The 21,869-nt window shown below is 40.5% G+C and overlaps 2 protein-coding genes across 6 annotated transcripts in view; both read left to right on the forward strand.

Moving 5' to 3' along the window:
• Positions 1-462: 462 nt before the first annotated feature.
• Positions 463-8,680, forward strand: puraa (purine-rich element binding protein Aa). Of its 2 annotated transcripts, none has more exons than XM_068332204.1 (2): positions 463-1,747; positions 4,363-8,680. In XM_068332204.1, the coding sequence occupies exon 2, from the start codon at positions 4,443-4,445 to the stop codon at positions 5,298-5,300; it is 858 nt and encodes a 285-aa protein (XP_068188305.1). In that variant the 5' UTR covers positions 463-1,747; positions 4,363-4,442; the 3' UTR covers positions 5,301-8,680. The 2 variants fall into 2 exon arrangements, with proteins under 2 accessions (XP_068188305.1, XP_068188306.1); XM_068332205.1 differs by having other exon boundaries at positions 464-751; positions 4,363-8,679.
• Positions 8,681-10,609: 1,929 nt separating this feature from the next.
• Positions 10,610-21,869, forward strand: part of zgc:100829 (uncharacterized protein LOC445149 homolog) — a 16,341-nt gene continuing 5,081 nt past the window's right edge. Inside the window, exons 1-8 of one of the 4 annotated variants that reach the window (XM_068331291.1) lie at positions 10,610-10,758; positions 11,484-11,989; positions 15,427-15,571; positions 15,747-15,849; positions 16,769-16,810; positions 16,912-16,953; positions 18,304-18,601; positions 19,057-19,109. In XM_068331291.1, the coding sequence (XP_068187392.1) occupies positions 11,803-11,989; positions 15,427-15,571; positions 15,747-15,849; positions 16,769-16,810; positions 16,912-16,953; positions 18,304-18,601; positions 19,057-19,109 (870 nt within the window). In that variant the 5' untranslated portion in view covers positions 10,610-10,758; positions 11,484-11,802. The remainder of the gene's footprint in view (positions 10,759-11,483; positions 11,990-15,426; positions 15,572-15,746; positions 15,850-16,768; positions 16,811-16,911; positions 16,954-18,303; positions 18,602-19,056; positions 19,110-21,869) is intronic. The other 3 variants (XM_068331287.1, XM_068331288.1, XM_068331290.1) reach the window with 3 other exon arrangements.

Raw genomic sequence — 21,869 nt, forward strand, 5'->3', positions numbered from 1 at the left:
AAATAAAATTTAAATTTATGTCATGCAAAATATTATCAGTTTGGACCTAGACAGCAAAATTGCGCATTGTATGTCGTTTCATTGTGGAGTAACGCAAGCGAGGAGAAATAAGAGACACCCGGAGGTTCGTTATCATGAATGACCTGCAGACCTGCTGGCATGGCTGCTGTCCACGGTGCTGAAGCTTCACGGGGCCAATAAATTAGACCCAGTGAGCGCTGATGTGAGACAGGAACGTTAAAATGTTTGTCACACTGTGAGGTCGTGTTTCTGTGGAACACAATTATTATACAAACACAGACTCTAGGAAGATTAAGTCTCAGGGAGAGAAAGAGGTAATGAAATCAAGTCAAACACCATTCTTATAATACTTTATTGACAGTGTCGATGGTAACACGTCGCTTAGATACTTACCACCACTACAGTTTAAAGAAATGTTGACCTACCTGTTGGAAATAGGAAAAGCTGCAACTCCCCACTGTCACCGACAGGTGGCGCAAGTCGACCGGGTTCCCACAGTGCGTGTTGACATCACAGGTGAAGCGTGCGGCGTTGCACTTTTGCGTGTGTCGCTCTCTCCGTGCCACGACTCGCCGTTTCTTGTCCATCTTGTGGTGCAAACAGCGGCGGTGTGTGGAGCCGTCATACAAGGCCTCACATGCGCGCCGAGCAGCCTCGTCTCGTCCTCCCCCTCTGTGCGCCGTCAAGGCTTTGACGCGCTCCTCCGCCCGCAGAACCGGAGCTGGCTGAGGTAGGTGGCGGGCTATCGCTCGGCGGAATGACGTCTGATTTACATGACAGTCGGGTGGTTATTGCCCTGCTGCGTTTAAAGTGTGTCAGCGGGCACCCGGGAATGTCGTTTAATCGGTAAAGTTTACGGAGACATCCGATACAAGCAGGCGGAGGAGTTATTCAGAATGATAATAGAGCTGCGTTTGTAACAGCGCCACAGTGTTGGGATGCTAGGGGAGAAAAGAAAAAAAAAAAAAACTTTCTGAGGTGACCTCAACGGATGCTTGAAAAAAAAAAACTGCGATCAGACATTTTAGAGTCGGAAATTTGCGTCGGAAAAAAAAAAGAAATGTCGGTATGGGTTTCTTTTTACGAATGAAACCGGTGTTAAATATAGGTCACTGATTTATGACCAATGGATTAAACGGACATAATAGTTTTAGAGCTGATCGATCATCGCACAGAGACGCACTGTAGGCCTCTGTAATCTGTTTATTAAACAGAAACGTAACATTAGATTATATATTTGAGGGTTTTTTTTCTTGGGAAATGACGTGAAAGAAGTAAGCGGACATGTTTACAGCCATATTTTCTGAGTAATTGATACGTGCATAAGTAAGGAGAGAGAGAGAGAGAGAGAGAGAACAGGAAATCAAATAAAAAAAGGAAATTGGACTCCAATAAATTAGAATAAAATAACCAGGCAATAAATACAAGGGTAGAGAAGTATAAATCAATCACATGTCTAACATCCACACATTTCTGCATAGACAGCTAATGCATGCTTGCGGAAGTAATATAAGTTGTACACATTACTGATTTATAAAAATAACACATTTCTTTTTCTTTCTTTTTTTTTGCTTTCTTACCTTTTTACTTCTCCAAACACGGATGGATTATTCATAAGAAGCGGTGACCGCTGTGGCGTCGCCCCAGAGGTCGGGTAACCTGTGACGCAATGCAAGCAGGACATTCATATGGGTTTAAACAAATCTAAACACATCAAGGTTCAGAGGTAAGTTAGCTACCGTGAAATCAGTTCAGCTGGGGCGCACTAGAGCCCTTAGGCCGGTTAACTCACCTCATGTGACGGTAGGCCTTAAATTCAAGGGCGCACAAATAAGCGCCAGAATGTTATTTTGGACAAACAGAATTTCACCTTTCAAGGTGAAAATGAACATCGCTCATCTTTATTACAGTGTTTTATGGCTAATTCTTCAGTTACAAATAAAAAAATGAAATATTTTACTTCTTATATGAGGTTCTTGCCTCATGATTTTTGAATTAGATATACTTAAGTCTAATCATTCGACCATAAAATTTTAATAATTACTTTTAATAATTACTATTTCTTCAGTATTTCGGCTCAAAATCATAACATATTAGTCAATTGGTGAGAATGATGTTGTCATTAACTTTAGGACTTTGTCGGTGTCACACTGAATTAATTTTGAAAAAGTTAGCCTCAAATATATCATTTTATTTTTACAGCCTGCAAATGCAATAATTTAAAAAATATACATACCGCAAAAATATTTCAATTCTATTCTCTGACACTAATCGATAGCTATCTATTATCTAAACAAGACAAACTTTTAAAAAGATGTATAATGCCGTCGAGATTTGCGGTGTTTCAGTTTGGTTAAAGCCTATACTGACCTCATTTAAGGCCTTCGGTCAGTATTCACTGAAGTATTGCATGTGTTGAAAAGTTTTTTATTTTTCCTAAAAATTCTGACAGTGTTTTACTTTTTTATTTCTGTTGAAAAAGAATAAAATGCACAGTACGCTCACAAACCTGGGGAGTTTGGCTATCGTGGATATAAAAGGACGGACATAATCAGTCCGTGCATGATTAAAATATTTATGTTGAATTAATTTTTAGTGTGAAATGCTCAGCTTGAATATTTCTGAGACGCATTTATAACGAACTTTTATTTAAAGAGCTGTAAAGGAGTCCAGATCCTGGCCATAGCTCTAATTGGAGTCCAGCAGAGTCTTAAGGGAAAAGCCGAAAGGAAAAGAAGGAGAAGGAGTCCAGCGCTCACAATCACTGGTTATAGACGTGCTAAGAGAGGAGAACGCGGCTGTATGTACTTTATAGAGCATATGTGACCGCAAACCTCTGTGTCATAATAGGTTAAAAGTATATAGGTGAATATTATTTTACCCATATTGCTGGTATAAAGACCTATGACTCCACTATTGTCCTATAATATCAAGAAAATGTTAAAAAATAGCATCAAATGCTGATATTAAGATAAAAAATAAAATTAAAAAGCTCTGGACTTATGTGCTTGTTTTAAGTTGTCAGAAACAAATTAATGTCACATATTTAGAGTTCCTCAGATTTTTTCAGACCGCATAATAATTTATAATATATTATAAATTTAAGTGCATGTCTGGTATTCTCTGACCTTATCGTATGCTTTCAAAAGAAGAACAAATCACATTATGTCTGTTGTTTACTGTAATATCTATCAACATTTCTTGAAGCCACCACATATGTCGTGGGAGCGCGGTTTGTCGGCTGCAGGCCCAGCGTGGAGGCCGAGACGCGCCAACTGACGACCCACTAAAACACACTAAAGGCGTTACATATAACATCTCAAGTGGACTTTTAGAATTTTTTATGTAATATTCTAATAAATTGCATCTCAAATGGATGAAAGATGGCATTTTACTGCAAGAAGAAGCTGCAAAGATTTACTCGTCTTCTCTATTTCTACGGTGGAAATGTTCCGTTTTTTAAACAGAAGGTAAGACTTTGCAGACCCCGCTGTTAATTTAGGAAATTTAAAAAGGGTGAACTACAAGGCATTTACCACTAAAATGACCCCAAAATCCTCTAAGCTGGTTAAATGGCTTCTGTCTGTCCTTCCTCGTGCTTTAGAAATACTGAACTACAATAAATAAATAATGAATAGTCAAGCATTTTAACATGCGTGATGTGTAAAAAAACCATTCATGGTCTTAAATAAAAAATTAAAATAAATGACACTGCGAGTTTATTTCGGTGTAATTTAAAGCTTTATGAGGACCTCCGGATCCTGTTCCACGGGCTGTACAGAGATGGCAATAGAACAATTGAACTTCACGTATGTTTATTGTATTGTTAGTAATATTCAAAAACTACTCCCAATACAATTAATTTATAAAATATAGCTTACATTTATGAATGAGACCTGTTAACTTGTTTTGCGTGGGGAGACAACTTTCAGGAAATAGTCTCGACTGAAGGATTTTCTCCCGTAATTTTTGATGTCATCGAAACAAATTCAACAAAATTTTGAATTAAAAATTATTATTTTTTAGATTTGAATCTACACAGTATTTAAATAACCCGATTATGTGACTTGTAATGTAATCAGGGCTCCCAAAGCGTAACTGTATTTGCGCTCTGTATCCCTCTTTGAAAACAGAAAACAAGATTCTTCCCAAGTCTGACAATTTCTATCGATTAAACTAAACTTAATCAAACTGTCATGTATATATTTATCTATCATTTAAGGTTTTCAGAGTAAATCACATACTCTTTGCAGGGCTGCGGATGAAACCTAAGAGTGTGGTCCTCTCTGGTCCCCCCGCCCCCCCCACACCCCCCCTAATCCTTTCGTACCTCTCACGCAGATCTCGCGAGATTTCCTCCGCTCGCCGTGGCTGGCCGTGGCTTTGCAGCAGACAGAGGGAGAAGGCAGGCAGGCAGCATCATGGCGGACAGAGACAGTGGAAGTGAGCAGGGAGGAGCGGCCATGGGCCTAGGCTTCGGTTCCATGCACTTAGCGGCGGGAGGGGCCGGCACGGCTTCGGGCCTCCAGCATGAGACGCAGGAGCTGGCGTCGAAGCGGGTTGACATCCAAAACAAGCGCTTCTACTTGGACGTGAAGCAGAACGCGAAAGGCCGCTTCTTAAAGATAGCAGAAGTCGGGGCCGGTGGAAACAAGAGCCGCCTCACTCTCTCCATGTCCGTAGCGGTCGAGTTCCGTGACTACTTGGGAGACTTCATCGAACATTATGCCCAGCTGGGACCGACCAACCCGGGACTGGTTCAGGACGAGCCGCGGCGAGCGCTGAAGAGCGAGTTCCTGGTCCGGGAGAATCGGAAATACTACATGGATCTGAAAGAGAACCAGAGGGGACGGTTCCTGAGGATCCGACAGACCGTTAACCGGGGGCCCGGTTTGGGATCTACGCAAGGCCAGACGATCGCTCTGCCTGCCCAGGGACTTATTGAGTTTCGTGACGCTTTGGCTAAACTTATTGACGATTACGGGGTGGAGGACGAACCTGCAGAATTACCGGAAGGCTCGTCATTGACTGTGGACAACAAGCGGTTCTTCTTCGACGTCGGATCCAATAAGTATGGTGTGTTCATGAGGGTAAGCGAGGTGAAGCCGACCTACCGCAACTCAATTACGGTTCCCTACAAAGTCTGGTCCAAATTTGGGAATACTTTCAGTAAATACGCCGAGGAGATGAAAAAGATCCAGGAGAAGCAGCGGGAGAAGAGGGCATGCGAGATGCAGCAACAAGAGGAGATGCAGGCGGACGATGGAGACGAGGATTGATATAGAGTGCAAATAAATAAATAAATAAATAAATAAATGCAAAAGTAATGAAAATAACAAAGAGAAATATAATTAAAAACTCTACTGTATAAAGAAAGAAATCTAAAGATTTTAACTGTAATGGTTTAACTCCAAGGGAGCATCACCCACAATATAAGAAACCTCCACAACCTGACAGTTATGACATGTTTTGTCGCTCATCGCTGGATGTTACCCCCACTTATCCACCATTAATACAGTAACAGGCTGCTAAACAAAGTAATAACATTATATTTGAACATTGTTTCCTACTTGACAAAAAAAAAAAATATTGAATGAGTGTTTATTTCCCTTAACAGAAAAAAAACAACAACTTTTGTACCAGTTAAAAGCTATTGTAAAAAAAAAAACTTAAAAAAAAAAAAGTGTTTGCAAATGTTCAAAAAGGAATTATTGCAAAGTTTTGAGGGGGAAAAAAAAAAAAGCATTTCCTTTTCACGTGAGCTAACGACTTCAGCACAAATCAGATTTTAATTTTTAAAAACCAAAATTCTAAAACTTTGTTAAAAGGGTTGTCACATGTACTTGCCATCCTATTTACCTTTACCTGTGAGTAGAGATGTGTTTACACATGAATCATATGAGGGCTAGGCCTGCTTCGGAAAACTGGTTAGATATCATGCAGTATGAAAGGAACATAGGCATTTTCATGAAATGAAATAAGTGCTATTTGTTGTGCAATATACATTGCAAAAAAAAAGTCAAATATATTGAAATGGTTGATGGATTTCGACATGATGACATTTGCCAGAGGCATTCAAAGAAATATTAATATTGTAATTTTATTTCAGTTGAAAACTGTTGCCATGCAGATGGATATATTATAGACTACCTTTGTGTCTTGTTGTTAATGCAATGTGTTCATTTTAAAGGTACTAAATGTGTATTCGATATAAGAAATGCAGTAACAACATGTAGCAAAACGGCCGGAATTTTCAGATTACGAGTCAAACCAACTTAAAGGTCCTCCGTCGATTGGCTTCGTGCTCAGAACAAAGAAGTGGCTAAATTAAGCAGAGCATGATTGGTTCAGACATCTGCAAACATTTTTGTGATCCTTGTTCAGTCATAAAAAGTCCAAATGGTGCCAAGGAGTGCTGTTGCTGCATGTTAACCTGCACTGAAATCGATTTCGGTTGGTCTCTCTCCGAAAATTTTGGCTCAAGGACTCTTCCATATCTTTATCTGCCTTTTAGTGTACGAATCTCAAGTCTTGAGTACCGAGTGATTTCCATCCAAAGGCTTGGTGTACTTGTAGTGGAAGTTGTTTTTGAAGCGTGTTTGTAAAAGGAGTGACCTTGTGAACTGTAATAAAAGTATCACCATCACACTATGAGGAGGGCCACTGAGGTGCAACGCCTCTGGGTTAAGGCAGGGTGAAAAGGGTTTTCGAATGATTCCTGGTTGGGTAACCTCCAGTCGCGTGTCATCTGGTAAATGTGAAGTTCAGTGGGGCTATTTTGGAGACATACTCATTGCTCTACTCCTAGATTTTTTGAAGTCCAAATATTTCCTTGAGGTGATAAGATTCAGTTTTTTTGGTCTAATTGTAAATATTTGGGGTCCGCCACACGGGGAAGCAACTGGTTTCCAAACCAGTTCAGTCGCATCTCATAGATGTGTGATAGCAGTTTTATAAACTCTGTCAGTAAATTCCATAGAAACTGGCTACAATCAGATAAAGTCATAGTTACCTCAGCGTTGAATCACATGATTGTTCCCATTGCTTAGGTTGACTGGAAACCAGCAAACTTAGACCGTCCTCGACCACCTTGTTTTTGGAGCCTCTGGTGTTGCCGATCGGGAGCGTCCTCTTCAGCATATAAGACAACCTGGTGCCTTAAACACTCCACATGCTTACACGCTGGCCTGGTGCTTTGGATTGCAGTTTAGCTTCTTTCTTTTTTTCTTTTTTTTATTAGCGTTTTCCTCTCTCTTCCATTTTTGGTCTCAGCCCTTTCTGTGTGCTAGCGCACAACTCGTGGTGCTCAAAGGGTTTTGTTTCAAACCCTTAAAGAAAAATTTGGAGCTGAGTTCTAAAAACTTTCTTTTTCTTGCCATCTTCCTTCCTCCTTTTATTCTACCACCATCCCCCCCATTCCTGCAGCCATCCAGGTATCGGCCTACATGTAAACATGGAAGGGGGTGGTCACCTTGATGCAAGACGATGCAGAAAGCGTTGGCTCGTCGCAAGCCAAAGTGCATCAGCAGAGAGAAACAGGGGCTGACTGGGAACATGAGTAGGGGATTGAAATATTTATTTTCGTTATTTCGCGAAGCCCCCCACCCCGCCTTGAAACGCTCGTTCTATGGCTTGGATAGTAAGTTGTAAGTTGCTCGATTAATGGGGAGCAGCAAGCATGTCTTGTTTTTTTTTGTTTTTTTGTGTGTGTGTCTGTGTGTTTTTTGTTTGTTTTACATAGTTCTACCTTTTCAGCGTTATTCCACATTATTTGTAATTTTTGGAATGTTTTTGCCCACGAAAAATCTATATTTTTTCTGTGCAACATTTCATCACTGTGTGCAATATCGTATGTGCCAATGGTGGCAAAAAATATGTATATCAATTAAATATATGATTACTATTTGAAAGCATGTGGCTGAATTCCATGGTTTACTCATGAAGGAGTTGTATGCCTTTATTTGCACTTAAAAGCTCCATCCTGGGGGAAAAATATAATAAACCAAGGTCGTAGCAGCCTGATGGGTCAAGCAGTTCACTTTAACTTGAACTAGAGCAATGTCACTGCAAGTACGCCTCTTTTTAGGAAAATGCTAAACTTGGTTTATGGGTTGTTGAAGGTGGAACACAAACACACAATGGAGTTTTTTCTTTTTTTTTCAAAGGAAGACTCAAAAAAAAAAAAGTGGAATCTCCATTTTAGCTTTAAGCTAAGAAAAGGTGCTTCAGTCCAATCCTCATTAAGGTGTATGGTGAACTGTCTTCAGTGGTTGTTGTGTGTAGCACTTTGCTTTCCCAGGCAAATGAAAAGCCTGACCAATACTTGTTTAAAAATGATCTCAACAAAGAATGTCGTTTTCTCTTATGTCGGTTTTTTTTTTTTTTTTTTTAAAGAAGGTATTTGATTTGCTCATTTGGTTTTGATGCATCGTAATTTATGTACATTTGACAAATTTTAAAAATAAATTTTAATTTACCCATGAGGGAAAATCTATGTCCAAAATGTGTTTTTTATGTTTCTTTTGCTGTTGGGGGGGGGCTTCTCTGATGAGAAGCATGTTTGATTCTTGTAGTTTGTCCGCGATGTCTAACTCTGAAGTTGCAATGATGCGAATTACTAAAACTAAAATTTTACAGATATTAAAATTCTAACTTTGAACTGACAACAACCTGATGATTAATTTCTTCTTAAGATGTCTGAATCAGTGCTGTATATTAAACACAAAACCAAAAAGTCATGTATTACTTTTTTCTGCAGTAATCATAAGCATACATCAATGTCCATCTGTTAGCTTTACTGCTAGCATTAAAGAAAGCGCACTTTATTGTAGTAGTGACCTAACAAGCTCAGAACTTTTACAGGTTAATACTTTCATCAGGTCATGTTTTCACAGGTTGGATTTTGGTTTTAATGCATGTTTATTTCTTGCTATGAAGCAGATTTTAAGCAGCCTATTAAAATTAACACTGTTGTCACTCAACAGATTTATATCAGCTTCTGATGTTTCTGCCTCTAAATATTTTAAACATATTTTTTAAACTTTTTGTTATCTTTTTTTCTATGCCTTCTTGGCATTTTACAAAAAAAACACCAAAAAAAAACACATTAGAATAAAAGTAAAGTCTGTGCAAACACTACCTGGACGGATTGTGGACACGCTGCTGCAGGCTGTGCAGTATGCATGTATGATCAGGGTTTGTTGTAAAAGTCAGTGATCTTCTTCGCTCCCTGCAAGGATGAAAAACTGAAGCGGATGTCTGAAATGGAGATGGACTCCAGCCCAGATGCCGACTCAGAGTTTTCCCATTGTCCAAGAGCTCACATCAAGGATTTGGTTTAGGTCATCGATTTGGAAGCACAAGAGCAAAACATCAGAGCCAGTGAAGAAATGCATTTAGTGAAATTAGGGCTGTCTTTTCTGAAGCACAGATTATTCCACTGATGATCAGCTGAGAAATCCTTTTTTATTCAGAATAATGAGTTTATGTGTCACTACTTTAAAGCACTGATTGATCACAAGAATGCTGCAGGAGGAGATTAATAGCACGTTGGTTTGTTGCTGCTTTCAAACTGCTAGCTGTGTGAACCTTTGTCAGGTTCACATTTTATTGTTGCTGCAAAATTATCGTCACCTGAACCCTCCTAGGCAACAGTGAACAGCAGGAACGAATCACACAACATCCTGCTGCCTTCCCTCCATCTGACTCCGAGCTGCATGCACATTATTTGTACGGTGTCTGAGTCCTTACTGCATGATTTAATTGCTTAATTCTCTTTGACGTTGCTTCTGTTTTCATACATTTGTGTCTCTTTTGTGTTTGTCTGAAGCAGTTTAGCATTGGCTATGATGACGTAATCCATGGCAGGCTTCTCTGGCGTTGCCCAGTAGAGGATGCTCTTCACCTATAAATGATCAAGGCTCTGAAACAGGAGGGAGAGGAGAAAGATGTCTTTACTTATAATGTGGTGGAATCAGCTACAGAGACAGTACTGGAGACACCCCCTTGATAAAAATGCACACTAGAACTTTAGTTGTTTTTTTTTTAATTCCAGTTTTGGCTTGAATGTACCATCAGAACAGGATATACAATATCTGTGCTCATATCTCATGATGTCAGCAGTTGAATCAGTTCAATTAAAAACATTAAATAACACGAAAGAAAGTTTGTGTGCAACAAAATAATCCATCGCTCATCAAGTGATGTTAAGAGAAGCGTAACAGTTTTGTTATTTAACATGAAACTGCATTAAATTACAGCATTATTAATGGGAATTTCTGTGTGTTTTAAATGTAAAAGCTTTTGAGAAAAAAAATATGTGAATGTAAAAATATTTCGTTTGTATCTTATGCTACATTTTAAAATTCAAACCATTCATTTTGTGTCTGGGACAGCAGCAGCGGCGGGAAAGAAAAGTCAGACTTAGTGATTTTCTGCTCTTTTTTCCCCCCCTTCTTTCTTCTTTTTTAGATGTCTTTTATGAGTTCAACTTCCTGAATTGCTCTCCCCCCCTTTTTTTTTTAGGAAAAAAAAATGTGTTTAAATGTGCGTGTGTGTGTGTGTTTGCTTTCAAGAGAGAGAGAAAGAGAGAGACAGAAAGAGGGAGGGAGAGAGATTATGGAATGCTGTGATGTCATCAGCCCAGTCATACACACAAAGACAAGGAGGACCCACAGGCTCTCTGAGTCTCTGCTAAGTTAGCATATACTGCTGTGGAGCGGCTGTGTACATCCCACTGTGAGTACTTCAGCAAATTATTCTCTTCTCTTTCGGCTCCCTTTTGTCTCTCTCTGTTTTCTTATGCACCTTTGCCCTTTTCCTCCCTTACCTTCTTTGCACCCTATAACGTCTTTCGAGAGGAATACATCTATATCCCGCCAGTCAGATACTTTCTGAGACAAGCTTTCTTTCCCCTCCAAGTGCTGCTGCTCCTGTGGTAGCCATTGTTAAAAACATTCGCTGAGACTGGAGGAGTCCATTTCAGTCCCTTGTTAGAGAATCTGACTCGTGCTCTCCGGAGGCTGTGACCTTTTTTTTTTTCCTCTCTCTCTCCTTGTCTTACAACCAATAACTAACCATGTAAAAATGGAGCAGCAATCTCCTGAGTGTTTTTGGGGAAGGGAGGGGGGAAAGGAACATGTCTTCAGGAAGGGATGTGTGAAGGGGAGGGAGGTGGGCAGCTGATGACAGAAGCAGTTCCATTCCTTTAGAAAATCTCCTCCCGTCTGGGTTTCAGTCAGTTTAGAGACTGGCTCTTCCGTATACATGAAACGAGGGACAGGAAAGTCAACCGGAACGACTTTTCTGAAGGAATGACTGAAGAAAAAAAGTTTGTGACTGAGAGAAAAGTCAGACTGAGAAATATGTAGTATTTCAACTTGAAGCTAAAAGTAGAAACTGGGGTTTAAGGCAGTCTTCGAACTCTTTGTTTCAAGTCTTCACTCTGCATTTTTGTCTCGTAGATTGGCTCAACGATGACCTCGGACGACAAAGCTAACTGACAACTTGTAGGGCGGGGAATCTGTCAGCATTAAACAGACAGGAAACAGGAATTCCCCCATCGCTGTACAGAATGTACAAAAGTCATGGCCGTGCACTTTAAGTCACCACTTGTAAACAAGGGTGAATTTATAGTAAGAAAGACTAAAGAAAGTCTTCATCTAATGACATGAGACGATAAACCATCACCGACCACCTCAAGAAGCTGCTGGCCACAGGGACAGCGCCTCCTCCTCCATCCGACTCCTCGGCCGGGTTAATCCCCACCAATCAGCCGCCAACATGCTGCAGCAGATCCTAAAAGAAATGTACATCGACCCCGACGTGCTGGAAGCTCTCAATGAGGACCAAAAAAAGACTCTGTTCCTGAAAATGCGGCAGGAACAGGTGCGACGCTGGAAGGAGAGGGAGGAGAAACTGGAGAGGGAAGGGGGGGATGCTGAGTGCAAGAGGATGAAGCCAAAAAAAGGTAACCCGTCAGCAACACCTTATGTACATTATTCTGACACACCTCACTGTTTTAAACAAAGCCTTTTGAAAAAAAAACTAAAACGTTCTGAGGTGTTTTTGCGTTCTATGCTGTGAATAATTTGAAAGAGGGTCAAAGAACTCGAGAGCTGGAGACAATAATTAGATAACAAACACCATCTGCTCCCATAAATGGAGACCTGGAAGAGGGTGATGATGATGATCATCATCATCATCATGATCATGATGATGATCATCATGATCATCATGATCATCATGATATTTGGACAGAAGCGTCATTACTTCTTGGTCTATTTACCTAGAGATCTAAAGTCCAGTAGAATTATTACATTGGTTTATTATAACATACGCAGGTGATTTTAACATTTATAAAGCAGACGTCGCAGCAAAATTATGTCACTCTGGAAAAATGATTTGCAAAAATTAAGATCTTTAAAAATGAATATTTCCATTACAATGATCATAATGAGTATCTGTTTACACACACACACACACACACACACACACACACACACACACACACACACACACACACACACACACACACACACACACACACACACACACACACACAGAGAGAGAGAGAGAGAGAGAGATCTTTAAAAATGAATATTTCCATTACAATGATCATAATGAGTATGTGTTTACACACACACACACACACACACACACACACACACACACACACACACACACACACACACACACACACACACACACACACACACACACACACACACAGAGAGAGAGAGAGAGAGACAGAGAGAGAGAGAGAGAGAGAGAGAATGAAATGAAATGAAAAATCATTCAAGAAGAAATAAAAAGGATTTATAACAAATTCACTGTGGTGCAAAAAAGATATAAATATATAAGCAACAAAACAACAAAAACAACAACTGGTAAGTCTGGAGGCTGGAATCTGCCCTGAAACCGGTTTAACTCCAGAAACTGGTCTTGCTGCATTGTCTGCTTGGAAGAAACGAGTGCTCTGATGAGAAATGTGAGGTGTACAGTAATTGCTGACGTAGCAAAATCCTCTGTTCCATAGAAGGGGACAAAGAAAACACTGAAGTACTTGTACGACTTTATACTTTCTGACATCTCAAAGGCGGATACTTTTGTACTACTACACCACTTTTCTGATAGTTACTGATAACTAGATTAAAACTATCCCCAAACTTCCTGTGCAGTAAAAAAACAAAAAAAATCCCCAACATGGATCTTAAAGTTAATCTCACGGTATTGTTAAAATCTGTGGAAGCCACGTGCCCCCTTATGGCATGAGAAAATGTTCCTACATCATAACCTAATTTAACATTTTATAAACTTTTACAGATTAGCAAGAAATGGTCACAGACCTCAAGAGAATCTGACATTTTAGATTCTCACAGTACAGCAATGCTACACGTGACAATCTGAAGTATGTTAAAGACCACGCATTGCTATAAATAACTTAGGAAGGAGTTAAGTAAAATCAAACTTACTATTATTTATTTGGAGTATTTTTTCAGTGTGATTTTAGTACTTTTAATTGCAGTATTTTCCACACTAAAAGCCTTTAATTTTATTTCAATTTCATACAATCCAATGTCATTTATATACGACAAAAGATTTAAAATAGACCATTAATTGAAGATGAGTTCTCAGATGCATTTTATAATTCAGTGGGTTTTATAATCCAGTGCGCTGAGCTGAGATTGAGGACCCTACGGCCTCGAGGCTTTGCCACAAAAACTGCCTGTTTATAATACAGAGGAAGTTGTGGATAGTGTATGATTCTGTGTTAAAGTAGGAAATGAGTCAAGGCCCTTTCCTTCAAACAATTAGCAGGAGCTAAAACAGGAAGCTTGCAGGAAATGTACGTGTTTGAAAAACAATGACAGGGAGTTTGATTGCGTCGGGCGTCCTTGCGGGGAGAGTTTTGTGTTTCATAGTTTCAGCCTTTAGCCTTTTTTTTCTGATCATGAGACCTTTGCTGTTGCCAGGCTGTCCTCGTGGTAATTAGTACCGTGACTACACGCTGCTGGTGTGTTTATGTTGTAAGCAGACTGGTGACATTCACGCAAAACAGACACACAACTCACTGGAGAGAGTTGATTTCAGCAATGCTGTTCTTTGCCTTACAAAAAAAAAAAAAAACATTTTCACTTTAAAAACTTCTTTTTTTTTCACTTGGAAAAGGCAGTTCAATACTGGATTGTAAGTTTTGATATTTTTATTTTACTACTTCCTTTTACAGTAAGGCCCCGGTGTAGTGAAAATACCAACACATGGGTTCCTCTTAAATGGCCCTGCCTTGACTCAGCTGATATGATTCATGTTGTTGACACATGACAATGATGAATTTGTAGGGTTTTTTTGTGTGCACTGACTCATTGCTTACCAGGGTAATGACGTCTGTGGTTTCACAGTCTACAAAAATGCGATCCACAGGGCAAGCTGGCCAAACCAGTTCACTACGAAAGCACGTTATCCTGCCGTCAACCCAACAATCACCTTCGCTCTGAAGGAGCTGCTTTGTCTATATAGGAGAACTCCTTTTGCATTCCTGTAGTCACAAGATGGTTTCTGTGTGTCGTCAAAATACGTGTGACCTTCATAATCTGTGTGTGAGAGATCGTGTTGACCTCACAAAGTAGAGCGTAACACCAGATTTAGTTTGTGAATGACATCAGTACAGGTCTCACATCGAGATCTAAACAAGATGGAAACGCCGTCAGCTTTTTCCCGCCGACTTTGTTTGCATCAGCTGCGTGGAGGAGCCGTCAAACATTTGTGGCGTGCTGATTTGGCGCTGCTTGTTGTTGATCTTGTCAATAAACTAGAAAAGCAGATTCGACTAATGAGATATGCTGATGATGCCTTTTATTTTGGAATGAACACAAGTCACACTAATTATCTGAGAGACCTCAGATGGTTTTTTTCCCCCCTACAATTTATGGCTGAAGTTTTAAAATTGTGAAAAGGTTAGATAAGGTTTGATAAAAACTGATAAGTGTTTGCTTGGTGACTGGAAACAACATATTTTACCTCAAAGCTTTTCAATAATCAAGTTTAAAAAGTATAAAGTATTTTCCGCACTATAAGGTGCACTGGATTATAAGGCGCACCTTCAATGAATGGCCTATTCTTTTTAAAATTCATACATAAGGCGCACTGGATTATAAAACGCATCTGAGAACTCATCTTTAATGAATGGTCTATTTTAAAACTTGGATTATAAGAAATTGAGAAAATTAAAGGCTTTTAGGTGCGCCTTATAGTGCGGAAAATACTGTAATCTATCTTAATTTTTTTACATATCTTTGACTAATGCATTTGTTTATTGTGCGTGTGCGTGTGTGTGTGTGTGTGTGTGTGTGTGTGTGTGTGTGTGTGTGTGTGTGTGTGTGTGTGTGTGTGTGTGTGTCCTTTCAGCCAACACTAAGAGTGTGACCTGGATGCTCGGCAGGGATGGAGACGTGGCGGTCTTTGTGATCGGGGAGGTCGATGAGCTGACCTCCAAATTTATCTGTGCAGGACTGGGAGAAAAGAAGCCACAGAGTCTCCAGAGCAACACAAAGTAAAAGATACAGTATTTATAATAGAAAGCATGAAAAATGTCCTACATGAGTGTTTTAACAGATTAATGAGTCACTGGGAATTTCTGGCTTGTACTTGTTTTTACTATGATGGAGGAGGAAGGTGTGCAGTGAATATATTCAGATATCTGACATGTTCTGATTGTGTTTTTTCAGCCATCAAACGATCTTGAAGAGCAGAAAAAACCCAGAACCTGTCAAAACTGAGAGAGAGAACATCTCTCCAAAATCACAACCTGGAATTTCACTGAATTTAAAGGTTAGTAGCTGTTTGAAAATGAAGTCCTACTGTTTTTCATATTGCGTGACATTATCCTCCTTAAGCCTCTTCATTATCAGCTCAAATTTTGCTCAGAAAAATGCATAAAGCACCATATGCTTGAACTATTTACTGAACTGCATAGACCCCATTAAAAAAAAAAAAAAAGAAACGTCAGATTGAGAATCAATCTTCAGGAATTTGCTCTAAAATGTCAAACATCCCCTGAATGTTTTTGGTTTCGAACCTTCCAGCTCATCCAATTCAAACTTCCTAACAACAAACAAAACCATCAGTCAGGTTGATGATAATCCATCCTAAATATCTGAGCCTCTATTTTGCGTCTCCAACAACATTCTCGGTGCATAATTTTCCAGGATGGTGTTATATTTGTGTGTGTGTGTGTGTGTGTGTGTGTGTGTGTGTGTGTGTGTGTGTGTGTGTGTGTGTGTGTGTGTGTGCGTGCGCGCGCACTTGGCACCGTGTGAGCTGTTGCTTTTGGAGTTGTTGAGGGGTGGGTGTTTCGTTTTTTGTTTTGTTTTTTTTTTTTGTTTTTTTTTTCACGCTATTTTAACGAGAGATTTGCTAAGTTGTCATGGCAACCGTTACACACACACACACACACACACACACGGAGGGAGCCGGGGGATGGATGGTCTCATCTGGCCCTGACCGCCATGCGTCTGTGCGCTAAAAGCTGCGCGCTGCTCACTCAGTGGAAAATGCACGCATCCCGGCCAGTCGCTGATTTACCCCCGCAGCCGCATTTTACAGCTCCCAGCTGCACAGATATATTTGTGTAAAACATCCACATTTATAAGCTGAACTCTTTCTAACTCCTCAACTCTCCCTTGAACCGATTCACCTTATAGCAGGATGTCTCCTCTGTAACCGTCTAACTGCGCCGTTGTCTCCCCAGCAGGAGAAATGTGATGACATGAGCACTTTACACCATCTGCCGGTGAGTTGGAGCAGCTGCCCTTCTGGAACGGAGGCTCCACGTTCCCTCAGCTTACATCACGGCCTCTAAATGCTTGTGTAATGTCTTTGTTAAACCCACAGGTGTCAGTGAGCGAGCACTCATCACCTCCAGCAGCAGAAAAGGTATTTTTTTTTGTCTTAAAGTACTAGTGTTGGGGGGGGGTTTCTTCCTTTTCCATGCCACAATTTAAATTTTACGCGTATTATCTATATGACATACATTTTTATGATGGTTTATTAAGCAAAAAGGCGTCTCCTCCTCAACATTTAACACACATTCTGTCCTCCCAAGCATAAAGAACCTCTGGTTAGAGCTTTTAAAATGCGGTCCCACCCTCTCTGAGTAACAGGAAACGGTGGTTAAAGCCAGCTGTCCCTTCACTCCCCAGCCGTGCTTTGCAGATCGTCTTTCTTCCAGCATTCTCCTTCCCTGCGTTCCCGCTCGTCTGCGCCGCCGCACACCCCCTTTTTTGCGGCGGATCTCTCCAGGGAACAGCTGAACTGAGCTGTCCTCCTACTGGCTCTATCATCGCTCCAGCCCCCGGGTTATCCAGGGGAGTTTGCGCGCTCCACCTCCCCTCGCCTTCTTCTCTGTCTGCGTTCGTGTGTGTGTGTGTGTGTGTATATGTGTGTGTGTGTGTGTGTGTGTGAGAACAGCTGAATCACAGAGGCAAGGCAGGATTTCTCTGGACTGCCCTAGAACAGATGGTTGGTGAACTTGATCGGGGAATTAAAACGCCAGAGATAGAGAATGCGTCAGACGCAGATGGATGGGATTGTGGGATAGTCTCCTGAGGTTTGTGAGTCCCCCCCATCACCACCACCATCCAACCCCCCCATGTTTTCCCTAGTCTTTGCCACTGATGGAAACGTCTCTCCACTTGTTATATTTATACCAGACTCTAAATGTAAATACAGATACAAATACAGATCTGGACCAACCCATGGTGGTATCGGTCCCCAACCTTGGAGTTCTGGTTCTGGTCTGACGACGCAGAAATCTCCCTGTTCCTAATTTTGTTAATGCATCATTTGCACATATGGAGGTTTGTGTCTCCACACAGGGGGGGGGGTGGTTTTTGGTGCTGCAGATGTAGCTGCTGCTGAAACTGCTGCAGGTTGATTTACGGAGGGATGGGGGCTGAGGGAGGGACAGAAGAGTGATTGTTGATTAAGAAGGCGTAGGATCAGGATGGAAGATTAGTCAGCCTGTATGATTTTCAAGTCACCTTATAATTTTCTCTGCACACACATCCTTAAACTCTTAATCAGCGGTCATAGTCCTGTGTGTTTCATTTTGGCACAGTGTAATCATGGGGAGCACTGTAATTTGGTGAATCATGTCTCCAGGGATTTAATCAAACATGACAGTAATTCCACTGTATGTGAATTGGTTGTCAACATTGATTGCGCTCCTCTCTCTCTCTCTCTCTCTCTCTTTCTCTCCTCTTTTGTCATCCTCTTCCCCTGAAGCCCGAGTCGAAGCCGGCTGACGCCATCGAGGAGACGACGTCAGCTCCCCGGCCCTCCGTCTCCTCCGGCCCTCCCACCAGAGCGGGACCTCTCAACGTGAGGCCGGCTTCTGCAAACGCAACGCCAGGTTCCATTACCAGGAGGTCCCAGGTAGAGAATGTACGTCCGGCTGGCGCCGCCACGCCTTCAGCTGGCCCTGAAAGCCCAGTCAAAAAAGACTCTGGAACAATATTAGCGACCAATGCTAACCCGACTGCAAGGGAACCTCAGAAGCACCAGGAATCCCAGAGTCAGAAAGGTAAGACAGAAGAGCATCAGGGTTATGATGGAAGAGATTGGTTTATTTTTTTTATTGCAAAAAATGATCAATATCTTCTGTAGTTTCTATTTTTTTTTAAAAATGTGCAGATATGCATTAGTCTGGGGACACATTTTCAGGATCACAGAATGCCACAGATGCATTACTTTTATAATATATATGACTAAAAGCAGCAGCGGGTCTCCCATCATTATGGTGACTCTTCAAAACAATAAAATGGGACCTGAAAAAGGTAAATATATCTACATATTTATCTGCTCCTTCAGCGCCACAGACAGTGTCATGGGTTTATTTAAACATGGCACCTTCTGGTATTTTAAAGTCGTTGCTGAGGCTGTAAATTTCAACTTGCACAACCTGCATTCAGATAAAAGATCAATGATTCAGGCTCACAAGGATTACATTCTCAGCTTAACAACCCTTTGCCCTCACAGTCATTCTGCTGCCAGACGATAGAGGGGTGAATGTCAAGACGACAAAAGAGAAGGTATTTTGGTAATTGTGCTAAAGAGGTGGGGGAGGGGATGTATCAACCCTCATCCGCCTTCATCTTCACGATGTGTGTGATTCACTAACACGACCCAATTAGGAACATTTAATGATCATTATCACGGATAAGAGCAACGAATAGAGAAATCCCCCAAAAACGGTTTGAAAGAATTGTCCTCAAACTTCAGTGTGTTGTTTTCAGGTTAACATTAAATAACACAGATAGACTACAGGTGAAATAGTTAATAGATTTTAGTGCTTTAAGTCTGTTTTTCACAAATATTTCACAATTTTCCCCACTATGGGACAATAAAAGATTATTATTATTATTATTATTATTATTATTATTATTATTATTATTATTAATATTATTATTTTACAGCATCATCCTGCAATCACTCCTTCACACATGAATCTACTCACTGGATCAGAGGTTTCCGTTCAAGACGCCACCAGTTTATCATTCATGCAAGCACCTGAACACCCATGTGGACATCCATCAGGAGCATCCGTAGTCAGGGATGGAACCACCGACCTTCTAATTAGTGGATGTAATGCTCCACCTCACGATCCCCCTATATAGTGAAATAGTTCAAATCAATTCCACAGCACTTCACCTATCTTATGTGACAATAACACAACAACTCTTTTCCTTTCCTTGTTCTTTAAGAATTAGAATGTCTGAGGAGAGCTGAGCTCATTCCAGAAAGGTTTCTCTAGTGCCGCAACAAGGAAGGAAAGATTTATTTCCCCCAAACCTAATGTGCTCGCCAAACAGTGTCTCAGCCCACTGGAATCTTTATGAACTGGCAGAGCAAAGCAAGCCTAGCTGAGAGGGGAGAGCTTATGTGATTGGGATTTGTGTCGCGGTACCAGATCGCCTCCTCACACCTGCTTGTTTGGTCGCTTCTCGTTTATCATGTCAGGTATCACGGCCTTATTGAACAACCCTGCATTCACGTCACTCTGAATGAACACTTTGTGTTAAATTTACCTTGAATTTAATTTAACACATATTCTATGCATCTCAGAAAACATATTTTAATAGATGATGCACATTCATATTCTTAATATCTGGTAAATTAATATGAAAGTTTTGCTGTCATTAAACCGTGACGGACAGGTAATGGTGTAACGCACAAATTCAATCAACTTTACCCCTTCAATCCGTTGCAAACAAAATGGTTTGTAGCTTTCAGTCAATTTGTCACCAATCAATAAGAGAATCTTTACTTCCTTTGTTCCATCTGTGCTCCTTCCAGCTTTATCCGTTCAGACGCTCCTTGTGTAGACAGGAGAACTTTTCAGGCTTTTTCTCCCTGATAGACATCTTGGACCTTAACGTGAATATTCTTGTTGTTATTTTCTTCCAATATGTGGTGCAGATGAGCCTTTCCTTTTCTCATTGTGATTCATAGACTTCCTGTCTTAACACAGCACACAGTTTCATGAATTGACCAAAGTCTCATTCACCATACTGTGACCCAGTTATTAGAAGTGATGGAAGGGTGAAGTTAGCGACATCTGGTGGAAGATGATGATACTGCAGGAAAAGAGTTCACAGAAAAGGCCCAATTTCCGAAGGGTCCCTCTGCTGGAAAAATATTCATCCTACAGAAAATTCACACCAAAGAAAGATATTGGTACAGTTCCACTGCACTAGTATGTGTTTTATTTTGTTTTTTAAACTTTTTTCTAGCATTTGGTTAGAGCTAGAATATAAAAACACTCATCTTGATATTATTTAATTCAAATGCTGTCAATGTTTTATGTATGTAACAACACAACGACAACCTCCCATTATAATGACATCACGAAAGTCCCTGAAGGTCACGTCACTTTTGTTAGTGTCTTGTTCATTCAAACACAAGACAGGAACCTGGGGATCTGATCACAAGTCGAAAAGCAGAGGCGTGAATGCAACCATGATGCATTGCGATACAGTGACACAGACCACATTCAGAGGTGCTCTATGCAAGATGTGACCATTATCTCTCATTAGTGTGAGCCTTAGTGTGTCCTGGGCTGGACCACCAAAAGTAAAGTCTAATTTATAAAGCATGTACCATTATTTTATTTTAACACATAAAAATAATAACAGTTTTTATCAACACAATTTCATGAAACAGCAGCGCTGACGTCACGTCATAGACATCTACAGAAATGCAGTATTAATATTAGGTTGATAACCCTAGCACAACTTCTAAATCTCTTGTATTACTTGTGTTTTACCACTAGAGTCTAGTGGCTAGTCTCATAATCCACCAAGGTTTCAGCTGGGAGGTAATATCAAAAACCTTGCTGTCACTATCTCTAAAAATTAAATAAAATAGAGTCTTAAAATGTCAAGAAAGGAAATATTAACCTTAAACCATTTTCATCCCCGTCTGCTGCTGATCCATGACTGTCTTGGTCTGAGGCGGTCTCATCCTAGTCAGAAATGCTGTTACCTCCAAACTATATCCCTATAGTTCTAGAGGTGCCTTTGAATTTGAAGTTCCCGTTCTTTAAATTCATTTATACTCTGCTGCTGTCAATTAAGAACTCTGTTTTGTTACCACGTGTCAGGAGTATATTGTTTTTAAGGTCAACAGGATCAACTGTTCTACAGTGTTTAAAATACCAGAAATGATTATAATCTTGTTGGAAATAATAAACTAAGTGATACATTCCCAATTAATCATGCTAGCACGGCGTTGTGACAGCACCCACATCAGTGACGGGATACGAGATTGGTGGGCAATGCCATGGCAGTGAA

The sequence above is a fragment of the Antennarius striatus genome, chromosome 13 (genome assembly GCF_040054535.1).
Source record: "Antennarius striatus isolate MH-2024 chromosome 13, ASM4005453v1, whole genome shotgun sequence".
In the NCBI taxonomy this organism is placed as follows: domain Eukaryota; kingdom Metazoa; phylum Chordata; class Actinopteri; order Lophiiformes; family Antennariidae; genus Antennarius; species Antennarius striatus.

Bases quoted from the DNA above. Each gene is read 5' to 3' on its own strand.
- puraa (XM_068332204.1), top strand. From the start codon at position 4,443: ATGGCGGACAGAGACAGTGGAAGTGAGCAGGGAGGAGCGGCCATGGGC.